The sequence below is a fragment of the Portunus trituberculatus genome, chromosome 40 (genome assembly GCF_017591435.1).
Source record: "Portunus trituberculatus isolate SZX2019 chromosome 40, ASM1759143v1, whole genome shotgun sequence".
Lineage (NCBI taxonomy): Eukaryota > Metazoa > Arthropoda > Malacostraca > Decapoda > Portunidae > Portunus > Portunus trituberculatus.
The window spans coordinates 23059472-23074471 of NC_059294.1; the positions used below are offsets into that span (position 1 = coordinate 23059472).

General features: G+C 41.3%; 1 protein-coding gene across 3 annotated transcripts in view; it reads right to left on the reverse strand.

The window, feature by feature from the left end:
* Positions 1-15000, reverse strand: part of LOC123515909 (neural-cadherin-like) — a 163760-nt gene that overhangs the window by 123970 nt on the left and 24790 nt on the right. The window contains exon 1 of one of the 3 annotated variants that reach the window (XM_045274804.1): positions 1163-1308. The exons of the other annotated variants lie outside the window; for them this stretch is intronic. Within the exon in view, the coding sequence (XP_045130739.1) occupies positions 1163-1211 (49 nt within the window). The 5' untranslated portion in view covers positions 1212-1308. Of the gene's footprint in view, positions 1-1162; positions 1309-15000 lie in introns of those variants that run through there. 3 annotated transcript variants of the gene reach the window in all.

A 15000-nucleotide genomic window follows, 5' to 3' on the forward strand; every position in this document is an offset into this window, starting at 1 on the left:
CTCTCTCTCTCTCTCTCATACACACTCACAAACACGAATTCTTGCATGCAAACAGACAATAATGGGGAACAATACACCACAGCATCTGTTCCTCTGGATGGTCAGGTCCACAGCTCACACACCGTCAAAAATAAAAAAGAGTGAATAAATCTTGAGGTCTCAAGGACTGTCAACGGTTCGTATTCGTCGCTAATATTGGATAGAACCACTTCGTCGCCCGTGCAGTTGTAAATTGTGATTCATGTGAATTATTGGACCACACACAAGACTGACTCAAGACTACTGATCTCAACTGAAGGAAGAGAGAACTAAGCAGGAAATCCCAGAGAGGGAAAATCTATAATTCCTGTTTGTGAAAGTTAATTGGGAGGACTGTTGCCTATGCACTTGCCAATGTTAGGAAATGATGATCCGTTGAAGGTAGAAAGTTGAAAGCCTTCCATTAAGGTTTAAGGGAAGAAGAGGTGTATACAGTAGTTACTAACACAAGGTAAAGTATCAGAGGCAGAAGAATGTATTTTTTAATGGATAGAGACTAAGTGTTTTAATATTGCTGTATTCTTTCTAGAGATAGATAAATAGACATATGGATAAAAAGATACAAGGTAGACAAGCAGACAGACACACAGACAGACAGACAGAAAAAAAGATAGATAAATATATGGATAGATAGAAGACAGACGGAAAAGTAGATAAACGGAGGGATACAGTGTGTGTGTGTGGGGGAAGTGGGGGGGCGTTCTATCGACTGATATTGTATAGACTTTCGGCATCATGAACGAAGTATATTTCCATCACGAATAGTTGTTAAGAATGGTGACGGAATGAAAATACACACACCTGAAATACTACACAGGAAGAAGGCACTGAAGAAAGGTGAGTATTAATTACATACAGATAAATATACCAGTATGATTTCTGGAGATATCTTTGGAAATTATGGTGAAAAGATGCGGCATATAACATTAAGCACAATAAGCAAACCAAAACAATGCTAAGAAATAGATCTGAAACATACTCTTGAAGTGAGAACAAACAGTAGTAACTAAAAATAAATCAAAAGAAATATCATGCAGATAACTATCCAGATAACACATTCTACACATAAAAGCCACATCAGTCACAGGCAACACACACGTGCTCCGGCAGGCGCAACACTCACCTAGCAGCGTGCTGTTGGTAATGATTTGAAATATTTTGGCTGGATCCATGGCCACTTGTCACCTGAGTCTGCACCAACGAACACTGTGTCCTTCAGGGCTGAAAGATTCCTGCGTTTTTCACGATGTCCACTTCTCTCACAGTATTTAATGCCGTTCCGTGTCTTCCGGATATTACCTCACTGTTAACAGATATTTATTTGAAACTACTTCTATAATTTCTTATTCCTGAAGTCGTGACGCCCACACACATCGGGTCATAAGTATAACCTGGTGAAGTATATTTCCACTGCAGTTATTCTGATTTCTCAAATCTGCTTAAATAACACGCTGGACTGTCTTCGCTCATTCTTTCCACCACGAAGCAATTCACGCATATTTCCCTATATAGGACAAGGTCTAATCTTATACGAATAATTGCTTCTTTCCCTCTCTCATTATTACTCAAGTAAATATCATGTACTCGTGCTGAAATCACACGCTGCGCTGCCTCCACCTCATTAGTTCCGCCACGAGGCACTCCACATGCACGCATTGCATTAAAAGGGTTAAGTTCGCATGTATATTCAGTTTTTTTCTCTCCCCCACTCTTTCAGTATGACGTGCAGACAGTCCACGTTATTCTCGGTACTGACATTCTGTAAGCCGAATTTCCACCTCGATTTTTGCACTCTATGCTTCCCTTTGTGGAGTCAGGACACCATGTTGTTGAGGCAATCACGCGTGTTGGTCCAATTCCTTTCTTCTTTAACAAGGAAGATCTGCAATTTTCGTGCAGGTTCACCTTAGATTATCTACGACAAAAAAATAGCACACAGTTATTATGTGAGATGTTGATAGAAAAACGCATTACGTGGAAATGACGCGTGTTTCATTGTGCTTTACATCCCCTCACTTCCTTGAGCGATGCCTGGCCAAGTGGAAGTCAGTGTGTAATATCGCTTCTTCGTAAGTTATGATCTGATGGAGCTATTGCTGCGGAAAATGTAGTGTTTTGGAGTTCCGAGTGACGGCAAAAGAAAAGCACTGCTACATTATATTCCATTTCATCCTCCTCTTCCTTCTCTTCCCCTCATCATTCTCCTCCTCCTTCCTCCACTTCCTTTTCTTTTCCCTGGTACACCATTACTTACCCACCTTCACTGCATGGCAATTTTCACAAGCCAGAAAATGTTCACTTCCCGGAACCCAATTCTTGTATTCGAAATATTGGAGTCGTTTTAGATAAGTGCCTCTTTGCTCGATTGTAAATTAAAGACGGGAAGTAGCTGAGTAAAGATAATGTTTGGCTGCACTCTTTCGGTTATTAGTTTTTTTTTTTGTGTGTGTGTGTGAAAAACTAAATAAAAAAATATAATCTTTAGAACAAAGTTATGATAATTATTGAAAATGCAAGCGCACACGCGCACAAGCACAAGCACACGCGCGCCCATCGCCCCCCCCACTCTCCACACACACACACACACACACACACACACACACACACAAACACACACGTCCTCCCCTGTCACTTTGCAAGCTGAGGTTCCTGCCTCTCTGAGCTTGCCAAAAGATTTTCACAGACGAGCAAACAGTTACTAGTCAGGAGGACAAGTGTGTGTGGTGTGTGCCAAAATCTCATGTTTACCTACAGAGTGGAGAAATTCTTGGATCATTGGTTATTATCTCTAAGCTTATATACTCAAACGCTTTGGTTTCTCAAAAAGCTTCGTTATCAAATGTCACACAGAAAGTCAGTTGGGTTTATATAAAGTATTTTTCCTCTTCGTCGTAATTTTATTTTTGTTAAATTATCGCTAAATCACGGAAAGAAAACATTCATGAAAGGACAGTGACTTCCTCTTCAGCTTGTTCAATACAGTCGAGAGATAAGACGCATGAAACTGAAAGGTTGGGGGAATCAAACCCAGGCTCTCTTCGACTCAAAAGCTGGCGATGAGGAGGCCAGCACGGGCCCTAAAGACCGTGGGTGAATCACACGTTAGAGTGATGGAGAGAGTGATTAAATATCCATCATGTCTTCATTCTTCATTCCTGCTGTTATGATGATGATGATGATGATGATGATGATGATGACGATGATGATGATGATGATGATGATTATGATGATGATGACATTATTGCTAAAAGGTCTAGTATATTGACTTCATCTCTGACTCATTAGTTTCTTTCTCGTTGAATATATGCAAAAATGAATATTGATCTTTTTTCACAATTATATTCTCCTCCTACGTAATCACTGGCGTCTCTCTCTCTCTCTCTCTCTCTCTCTCTCTCTCTCTCTCTCTCTCTCTCTCTCTCTCTCTCTCTCTCTTTATTTTACTGGTGCCCTTCGTGCTGCGTCTATGCTTTCCTTCCCCTTCTAAAAAATATAAGCCTCGTTTGCCTCTGTGGCTTTAAATTGCTTGACTTTCTACGCTGCGATATTTCCCTTCCGTATTCTCTTTTCATTCCCTCATAAACAGAATCTGGATATTTGAAGCTTGTGTTTGTTGTCATCAAGTAACCTATGTTGTTGTATTTTCAGTTATAGGCTCTTATTCTTATTATTATCATTAGTCATTTTCATTATCGTCATCATTATTATCATTAGTAACAGCATGTTGCATATTTCTAATTCACATGACTATGTATATAAACTTAGAACACACACACACACACACACACACACATGCATACAACTAGTGATGATTATGAATTCATTTTCATCGTGGGGTCAGCCTGTGTCGCTGTTAACAAGCCTTAAACTGAATTATTGCCAACAGGAAGCCACACGTACACATACACAGCCGGCGCAACACTCGCCAGCCACACATCACCGCAAGTCTAAAATTAATTGGTGTTGTTAGAGGGAGAGTTGACGAGTTCTGCACCAGGTAATGTCCTTGAACTATGAAATTATGCCTTTATCTCTCTCTCTCTCTCTCTCTCTCTCTCTCTCTCTCTCTCTCTCTCTCTCTCTCTCTCTCTCTCTCTCTCTCTCTCTCTCGAGAGAGAGAGAGAGAGAGAGAGAGAGAGAGAGAGACAGAGAGAGACAGAGAGATTGGCTGAGGCATTAAGAATAAAAAGTCATGACTCGATTTCTGGAGTGGACTCCGTCATGTGTTGAACCAAAAAGCATCAGACGTGAAGGTCAAGAAACATGTTGATAATGGAAGCCGTCCTCGCGTGCTGAACGCTGGCCTTGCATGTACAATTCAGTAACGCCAAACTGAAGAGCGTATCCTACATTGAAGTTGTCTTTAATGCAGGTGTTACCAAAGATTCATAAAAAAATTTGATTATGTTTTTGGAAAGAATCAGCGATCTATGGATTACAGGCATTAATTGACATCAGACAATCTAGTTTACCTTCTTGTGGCTTCAGTTCTCTCTCTCTCTCTCTCTCTCTCTCTCTCTCTCTCTCTCTCTCTCTCTCTCTCTCTCTCTCTCTCTCTCTCTCTCTCTCTCTCTCTACTGACTGACTCAAAGTTAAATTAACAGTCGTGCACGTCATGCCCTGTTGCCCTCAATCAGCGTGAAAGGGAGATCAGGAGCCACAGGTTTGCTTTAAGGGGAGGCAGTCAGAACTACAGGCTTTACATTTTTGTAATTTTCAAATACAATTCGTTACCAAGAGCTTTTGTCCTTCAATAACGGTGTCCATGGTCAAGGGCGTATTATTTGCGATTCCTGTTCTTCAGCTATTTATCTTGAATGTCTTGACATCTGGGTATAAATCCGATGTTTTTACGTTCATGGCAGTGAAAGACCAAGCTGATGTTTTAGATTGTTTGCAAGTCTTTAGAATAAAAAAACTAACAATTTTCCAATAAGAAAACATTCTTTGAAGTATTGCCTTCAAGAGTTTTCAATATCTGCTTCTTTAGTGGAGATGGCTATAATTTGGTTTAACAGAAAAATCATTGAAGCTATTACTGACAAATATGAAAGGCGAGATTTCTTGTGTTGACGTAGTTAATAAGTTCACTTTTGCTTCATTCAGAAGGACTACGGTGGCCGAACATATCCTCCCCGTTCTTCACTTCGTCAGACTGGCTACAGAAGCCTCCGGAAACCTGGTTTTACCAGTATCCCGCGAGCAGACGCCCAGTGTTGATCCCTTGGACTAGCTACGCAGATTACCTTGCCAAACACACATCTCGACCCACGCACGGAATTCACATGTTGCTGCTCACACAAACCTCGTCCCACACACGCTTCACCCCACGCCCACTTTGCCTCAAAAATTGTTGCCAAAAACTACATTACTCTCCTTCTAAGCCTCTTATTTAATGTCGAGCATGACACCCGTACAAAACAGTCGGCATAATCATCCACTCTAACACTCAAGTTTTTACCAAATATATACTAGCATTTACTTCAATACGCCTCCCCCTTCACCTTCCACACACAAAGGATGATGAAAAAAAAAAAAAAAAAAAAAAAAAAAAAACTTCGCTTCCGCCTAGACTTACACGCTCTTCTCTGCCACGGACGATGCCTCACCAACATACACACTCCTATTATCAAACTTTACCACCTATTCTAGTGCTTCACCATTCCAGACTATCTCAACACCCACTGCGCCTCCACCGTACTACGACTCATCGCTTTCCTCTTTGCCGTATATTTGCTCTGAACTACGTACCTTCCCAAATTGCGTGACCAAATTTCGCAGTTTGGCCCTCAGCAGAGGCAACAAGGGCTGGCTCATATGTAATTAATTAAACTCCCACTTTTTTCCCTAATAATATATTCCATGCTATAGGAGTTTTGCCCAAAGCTCGGCTTTTATCTCCCTCACCACTTATAATTATGTTCCATACTATAGCAGTTTCTTTTACAGCCCATCCCTTCCCTTCCTCACCGCTCGGCACGTGCAATTATTAAGTAACTGTATTGTTACCATACATTCACGTGGCACGGCAGCCTCTACTGGAATTATTCCCTCGCACATCTCATTAGTCCGGTAAGGGCTTTACACGGCGCTCTCTTCTTTCCATCTCAATCCGCAAAACTGTCTTTTTTCTTTTCCACCTGCAGTGGAGGTTGGACTAAAGTTTGTTTAAAGGTTGCTAAAAATGCCGAAAAAAATTCCACTAAATTACGGATACCATACAAAAACTATATATATATATATATATATATATATATATATATATATATATATATATATATATATATATATATATATATATATATATATATATATATATATATATATATATATATATATATATATATATATATATATATATATATATATATATATATATATATATATATATATATATATATATATATATATATATACATATAAAATTGTTCCAATTATGTCGTCCAATTAAATTCAGCAGTTATGTTGATATTTCCTTGAAACAATGTGAATTATAAACTTGTTTTCTGAGACGCACTGTGTTCTCACAAGGACTGTATTCATAGCTCACTAGTCGGGCTCTCAACAGCAGTTTTTCCACTGGAGGTGCCTTACCAAATTATCACTAGAACGACTATAACATCCTTGAAAATCACAACATCCACTCGAGATAAGATGCCAAAACGTTTGAGAACACAGTTCGTATGAAAGTGGAAAAACAAAATCACGCAGAGAGAAACTTTCGGAATCCACCGTGTAGCAATTCCAACACATGTTATGATATTCTTTCCATGCTATTTTGTCACTCAACTGTACGTACCTGACTGACAATCTTCTTTTCGCTTCAAACACCCATATTCTCCATTAAACTCAATATTCTGATGAAAAAGTTACTTTCATCTTGTCTTATGGTAAAGGGAATCGATCATGAGTAGTTCAGGAATCTTTCTATTACCGCTCCTTACCGCAGCACGACACCACCAGCTTTCAGCCTCGCCTCCCTTCGCCTCGCCCTGCTCCCGGCCCGCGTCAGCCCCGCCAGCCACTCCACTACACTCGCTTTTCTTCAATAATTCCAGTGCCATTCCTTGTCCATTCAGAGAGACTTCACACGCTCTTTTTTAAGGTCCTCGGTGGGGGCGCTGTCTCTTTTATGAATATGTTCATACGTCATTCATTTTTTCCTCAGCTTTATAACTCTTAACAAGTCTTCTATCTTTTCTCCCTCTGCCTTTTTCTCTCGCTTAGTCTTTTAATCTTGTAGATCACCGAATAAAATTTATTTCACTACGTTTTAACCTGTTGACATGCTTATTATTTATTGGTGTTGGCATCAATATTTATAATTTCTATTGTGCTGATAATCATGACTATCCTTATTATCATTATTATTATTATTATTAATATTATTATTATTATTATCATTATTATTATTAGCTGTAGTAGTAATAGTGCTATTACTATTACTATCATTATTATTGTTAGCATTCCTCATGTAGTTACCACTAACTTTCATTATTATGATAAGAACAATCATAATTTCATTAACGGTACAATCTTTGTAATAACTAGAGTCACCACTTATTTCAAATATATTTAATTTGTTGCCACTAATTCCAGCGACAACTCTATGGTGTCTGGGGTGGAATAGTGCACAATCTCGTTATCCAATCGCAATTTGCTACAGAAGAGGCCAGGCGGTGCAGAGTCTGGAGGGACAGTCAGTCCGAGAGTGAAGTGGATGCAAGTTGACACAGTAAGGTTAGTAACAACGTGGCGAATGGCGGAGGTTCTTAAGAATGAGACGAGGATAGAAGGAATGGGTGCAGTGCCACAATCCGTCGGAGTGAACACAGAACCACACGCTCAATACTGACCACTCGCATATTCTAACAAGTGAAGCATACGAATGGCTACTGAAACAAATATTCATCGTCGCATTTCATTAATAACATTTTTTTTCAACCAAGATGTTGATAAATATTCGGCAAAGTAATATTGAGAAAAACAATTTTCAAAAGCAGTCAAGCAATATCAACGTGGGGAGTGGCCAGCCCGTAGTTGTAACGTGTTCATGGTAGCACGTCTCAGCGTGCTGCGTGTTCCACTTACGCCTCAGAGTGCTGTGCCAGCAGAGTGTCGTGGTGCAGCGGTGTCACTGTTAAGTATTCTTGATACATTATTATTCCCACGCCAGTGAAACAGACTTTGTGCTGAAGCAGTTGCACGAAAAAGAATTATTACTACTTTGTATTTTACAAGCACCTGGAGCATAAGTGTTTCTCTCTCTCTCTCTCTCTCTCTCTCTCTCTCTCACACACACACACACACACACACACACACACACACACACACACACACACACACACACACACACACACACACGATCAACGCACGAAATGATACTTCAAACTTTCATCACAAACTTTGCAAGTTCATTATCTACAAGGAAACAAATTTCCAACAATCAATCCGGCGATACAGTTTGTTTTCGAAGTTATACAACTTGACTGGGGAAATTAAGAAAATATCACGACGAACTTTGAAGCGTGACTGAACGACTGAGAGTAATGAGAGAGAGAGAGAGAGAGAGAGAGAGAGAGAGAGAGAGAGAGAGAGAGAGAGAGAGAGAGAGAACCAACACGCAAACCCGCAGCCACAGCGCGACTGGCGACGTTCTACACTGCCAGCGCCAGCACCACCACCACCGCCACCACCACCACCACCACCATAGGACATGCGCAAGAAGAGACACCCGCTCTGCCTTCACCTGGCCAAACTCACCTTGAGAGAGAGAGAGAGAGAGAGAGAGAGAGAGAGAGAGAGAGAGAGAGAGAGAGAGAGAGAGAGAGAGAGAAATATATAAGAAAAACAAAAAATATAGTCTTCCTCACCAGTTTATTTGAAACGTCACTTTGTTGAGCTGGGTCAGAGAAAAGACTTGACAGTACTCTATTCTTAATTAACATTCTCTCCTTTTCTTTCCTCAATAGCTTTTCTTTTCTTTCCTTCCCCTCCCTACCTCCCCCTCTTCCCTTCCTGTCTCATTGCTTACCTACCTTCCCTCTCTTCCTGACCGCCTTTTCTCTCTCTCTCTCTCTCTCTCTCTCTCTCTCTCTCTCTCTCTCTCTTCCCTCCGTCCTTCAGGTGGGAGATAAAAGGGATACGAGCCACCTGATGCTGCAGGAACTAACGTTTTTCGGGGCAGGATGGAGAGAGAAGACATGTTGAAAAGAAAAAAAAGAAAAAAAGAAGAGATGCGTGCCAGGGTGTATTTCCTGGTAGGTCATGAATACTTGTCGTTGTTGTTGTTGTTGTTGTTGTTGTTATCGATGTGGTGGTGGTGGTGGTGGTGGTGAAGGTTGGTGGTGGTGATGGTGGTTGGTGGTTGGTGGTGGTGGTGGTGGCTGAGGAGGCCGTATTGGTTTTAATGACAAACATGATCCTGGGTAGTAATGATGAAAAAAGGATTCTCTTCTTTGTTTTTAGAGAAGTATTAAAAATAGCAGGTACATTTTCTTTTTTAATTCTCCCTCCGCTTCTTCTTCTTTTTTTCTCCTCCTTTCCTTCCATCCAGTTTCCTTCATCTTACTCTTCTAAATTCTCGTCCATCCACTTCATCCCTCCGCTGTCTCTCTCTCTCTCTCTCTCTCTCTCTCTCTCTCTCTCTCTCTCTCTCTCTCTCTCTCTCTCTCTCACCCTTTTTTCTGCATCACCACACCACCACTCAGACTCTTCCACGGAAACAAGAGATAAGTACATACACTGTAGTTTATATTCTCTTTTTCCTCTAAAAATCTCCTTGACTCTTTATCAACTATGTGTGTTTCAATGTAAATACGAGACTCAGGCATGGCAAACAGATCCCTGGTTGCTCGTCGTTAGTCTGCATTCAGTTCCTCAACTTGAATTTTTACCTTTATTTTCGGTCATTATTCAGTCTTCTACTTGCTATAAATGTAAGACACAAGTGGCACCCGCCTCGAATTCCAGTGTAACCAGTGCGCTTTTATTCCGGTGTAATTTGCGGTCTTCCTGATCACACCACCCGCTTACAGAGGTGAAGGACGTGCGTCGCGTCGTCTGGAACATCAGGATATTTTCTCATCATTTTTGGATCATTATACAAACATTTCTTCCTGGTGCAGCTTATTACAGATTAAGCTTAAACAATGCGTGCTCTCTCTCTCTCTCTCTCTCTCTCTCTCTCTCTCTCTCTCTCTCTCTCTCTCTCTCTCTCTCTCTCTCTCTCTCTCTCTCTCTCTCTCTCTCTCTCTCTCTCTCTCTCTCTCTCTCTCTCTCTCTCTCTCTCTCTCTCTCTCACACACACACACACACATTCACACATACAGACTGGAATATCTTCACAGATGTTAGTGTAAAGAAACCAACAATAAAGTCACATTTTTACAGAGGCCATCAATCTTTCTTGTGTCGAAGAGTGTTTGCAATCACCAGGATTACATTATCATGCACGGTCTCAGGGATGGAGAGAGAGAGAGAGAGAGAGAGAGAGAGAGAGAGAGAGAGAGAGAGAGAGAGAGAGAGAGAGAGAGAGAGAGAGAGAGAGAGAGAGAGAGAGAGAGAGAGAGAGAGAGAGAGAGAGAGAGAGAGAGAGAGAGAGAGAGAGAGAGAGAGAGAGAGAATTACAATGCAATAATGAAAATAAAACTGATGAAATCTGATGCATAGACTTCACGAATCAATCATATGAAGAAACACCAAACACACATGTGGACATGGCCAGCCAGGAAGGAGTCCTTGTTTCAGGGGAATAACCTCACCAAGTCTTGACCAGGGATAGGAGGTATGATTTTGGAGATACTGGCACTGCTCTCCGTCAGGAACAGCCATTCAGCAGTGCAGCAAGAAGGACGGAACTCTGTATCAAATTACTATACTTCAAATACGTGTGAGAACTGAAAGGACGCCTCGTGCTACCAATTGAAATGTACCAAGGTTTACATAGGCTTAGATACGTAGACTGACAAACAGAGAAATGATCAGAAGAAATTAGGAAGAGGAGTAAGATAGAAGTGAGGCAAATCTTACCATGTCTCACTAATCTATGTATTAACCTTCCTATTCACAACCTCTCTCTCTCTCTCTCTCTCTCTCTCTCTCTCTCTCTCTCTCTCTAGGTGGGAGAGAGGGCCAGCCTGACTATGTGTCCTCTGTCTGGTGTTTGAGAGTCACTACTCAAAGAGAAACTGTGGAGCCCTCGAAGTTTGGGGCGAGACGTGCCTGGAGGAGCGACTAGCTGCTTCTGATATCAGCGCTGGGCCCTAACTTAGCCGTCTGTTATCGTTCCTATGCTGCTGTTTGTCAGTCAGTTGTCTGTCTGTGTAAGTTACTGCCAATTTAAACATGGTGTTCCATGCATTTCAAGCTCTTGTCCATGTCCAGTCTTTTTTTTTTTTTATCTTCTTTCTTGAGTGTTCAAGTTTTATATCTTTCATGTTTTAGATGATTCTTAAGTTTGTCTTCGGTACACATATCACTTCCTCCACGCCCTGAGATTTGCAGAATGAACTTGAAGTTTTACGGCTGTTTTGTTGAAGCTGACTGAACATGTTGCATCTGCTGTATCAAGAAAAAGTCGCCCCAAAATAATGTAAAGCATTCTTGTATCACTAAAATACTCTTAAGCTTAAAAAAGTTCTGCCTTACTGTGGTGCTATAAGGAAGTTAGCTTTGCAGCTACCCATCATATTGTGTTATTGGCATCAACAAATGCAGGTTAACAATAAGAAATGTAAAATATTTGCATGACTCAATCCGTCTTATGGCACAAAGAGTGGAGTCTTTGGGTATTCGCCTATCCTTGGATTTCGTGAGTCTTCAATTGCCTTAAGGGATTTGGTAATCGGTATTCGATAACTGGATTGGCTCACCGCTGGCTGCGAGGTGGGAGGCAACGACGACGTTGTGCGGGGAACCGTGAATTGCACTTGGTCGTCGCCGAGCCGCACGAGTCCCGAGGGCGAGGCGCCACACGCGGGAGTGTGATAGATTCCACTCGGAAACGAATCTTGTGGACCCAGCAACACAGCAGACCGCGGGTATCGGATATATGGTTTGCTGCCAATCCCCTCCGCCCGCGGCTTTCGGGACATCAATCGCTGCTCTGATCCCAATGACAACTCGCACTGCACCACAATTTATATTCGCTCTCTAAAACCCAATAAGAAATATCCCTTTTCTGATACTTGACATATTCTTAATTTATTTACTAACGGTAGTGTAAGGAGCTCACCGATGTGTGTGTGTGTGTGTGTGTGTGTGTGTGTGTGTGTGTGTGTGTGTGTGTGTGTGTGTGTGTGTGTGTGTGTGTGTGTGTGTGTGTGTGTGTGTGTGTGTGTGTGTGTGTGTGTGTGTGTGTGTGTGTGTGTGTGTGTGTGTGTGTGTGTGTGTGTGTGTGTAGAGAACGTGTACGGGTGTGTTGGTGTGAGTGTGTAGATGGGTGTATGAATGTTTCTATATTTATAAGCCGAGAGAGAGAGAGAGAGAGAGAGAGAGAGAGAGAGAGAGAGAGAGAGAGAGAGAGAGAGAGAGAGAGAGAGAGAGAGAGAGAGATCCCTCTTACACTGATACCACACAAAACTGTACCTGACATTACATTTTTTTTTTTTTTTGCATTCTTTACTTCATGAATCATCTTTCTCATCATGTACTACTTTTCAGCCATTGACGTAAAGACAGAAAGAAAGAAATAAGCCTTATTACTCACACTCAAGAACAGCAGGCATAAATCTCTTCTTACCTGGAAGAAAGAAAGAAAATTATAAATATCCACGTTCTTAGAAAATAAAAACACAACTACAAAACTACAAAAGACGTCACAAAATAAAACTACAAGACATCCACCTCCCCTCCAGCCCACACACGGAAACAGAAAATGTAATCAGGAAAGTATACCTGACCACACTCCACGTACGTAAGAATCTTTCCTCTGTCTACACCTTCCAGCACCACCGCTCTTCTCTGCTAATCGGAAGGAGGAATCCCAGCCGTAAGATTCAGCACAGAGAGGACTATATTGATATTATACCATTCTATTTTACCACTCTAGCGAAGCACTCCTGTTACAAGTGAGAGAGATCTAATTCATCTGTGCGTGTCTGCCCGTCAGTCTGTCCCTGTGTGTGTCTGTGAGTAGATTTCTTTCTTTTCTTCCTTTCTTTTTTATTCAACTTCTTTTTTGTTCCTATAGCACCATTCATCTTCCCGACTCTGTCTCTACGTGTGTGTGTGTGTGTGTGTGTGTGTGTGTGTGTGTGTGTGTGTGTGTGTGTGTGTGTGTGTGTGTGTGTGTGTGTGTGTGTGTGTGTGTGTGTGTGTCTAGATCTCTCTCTCTCTCTCTCTCTCTCTCAAAAAATAATGTCGAATAAAACTAGTAATTTGGAAAGGATTTGAAATAAAGCTTGAGAGTAGGAGGACATAATATACCATTGGAGGGAGAACAGAATTGGTAGGATCAGTATGTAAGAGAGAGAGAGAGAGAGAGAGAGAGAGAGAGAGAGAGAGAGAGAGAGAGAGAGAGAGAGAGAGAGAGAGAGAGAGAGAGAGAGAGAGAGAGAGAGAGAGAGAGAGAGAGAGAGAGAGAGAGAACAAGATAAAAAAAGAACAACAAAAATAACAACAAAAAGGAAGATACATTTACATCAGAGATCATATATTTTCAGTATCGAGCCTTCTGCTTTCACTCACCATGTCAAGTGGTAATGCTGCATACATGGCCAGCTGGGAAGGGAAGAGCAGCAAGAGTGTCACAAGTAACTTTCACTTAAGGTACCCCTGAATTTCTCACAAATGCGTTAGGCGATAATGGCTAACGAGGTTTACGGGACGAGCTTAAAGGTGAGGATGTTCTTAATGCTATACAGACGTTGAAAGGAAAGGAGGAGGATGGAAAGAAAAAAAAATCTCAATAATGGAATATTCATGGGAAACCTCTTACATAATGCATTGTTTTCATAAAATTCAGCGTTGGTTTCAATATTTCTTTTCAATAAGGTTCGATTTTTCTTTCTGTTTCATGAACACTCAATTCAATATGAAATGTCAGTCATCTAGTTCAAATGTTTTCTGAAATACTCTGGATTTGTTCTAGAAATTGTTGTTCCTCGTACTGTTTTCTGTTTTCGCATCACAAACTTCCTAGTTATTAAACATAGCATGCGGTGATAACGCCTTTAATTGGAATTGCTACATGGCGTGCCTTTATTTACTTCCGCATCATTATAAAGTTCATTACTCTGTGTCACTGCTATCAACACTTGTTTGTGGCGGCATCTACTAATTTCATACTGGTACTAACAATTTTTTTCTCAGTCAGTTCATTACAATTGCGCATGTCAACACAGCTCACAGCATGATTCGGGACATGTATGACTTTTAACATGAAAAACTACACTCATATATATGTGTGTATTCTGCATGAATGTATCAACCATCAGTTCACCTGTCACATTACGTCAGGCTGCTTTTCATCATCAGCATCATTAATTTCAAAGCTTGCGTAATAGTTAATCAAATTCTATAATCGCAACCTTTACATTCAAGTTATGAATTTATTTTTGTAATAGATAGTCACTGCACCATCGTTTCGCTTGCATCTCTCTCTCTCTCTCTCTCTCTCTCTCTGTGTGTGTGTGTGTGTGTGTGTGTGTGTGTGTGTGTGTGTGTGTGTGTGTGTGTGTGTGTGTGTGTGTGTGCGTGTTTGTGTGTGCGCGCGTGGGAGCATGAGCAAGTGTGTATCGGTCTTCAGTTCACTGGTGTATGCGTGAGTACTCGTAATTGCGTGCGTGTTGGCGACATGTGCTGAAGAATAATCTCATCCACACGTAACGCGACACCGCACATTAAGCCTTCAAGGGACGGGATCACGGAAGGTTACCGCAACACGAACCACTCCACGCCTCACAAGTTCCTGACAGGCGCACCACTTGTTCCTTAAAATGTGACCACGGGAGGCAAAAG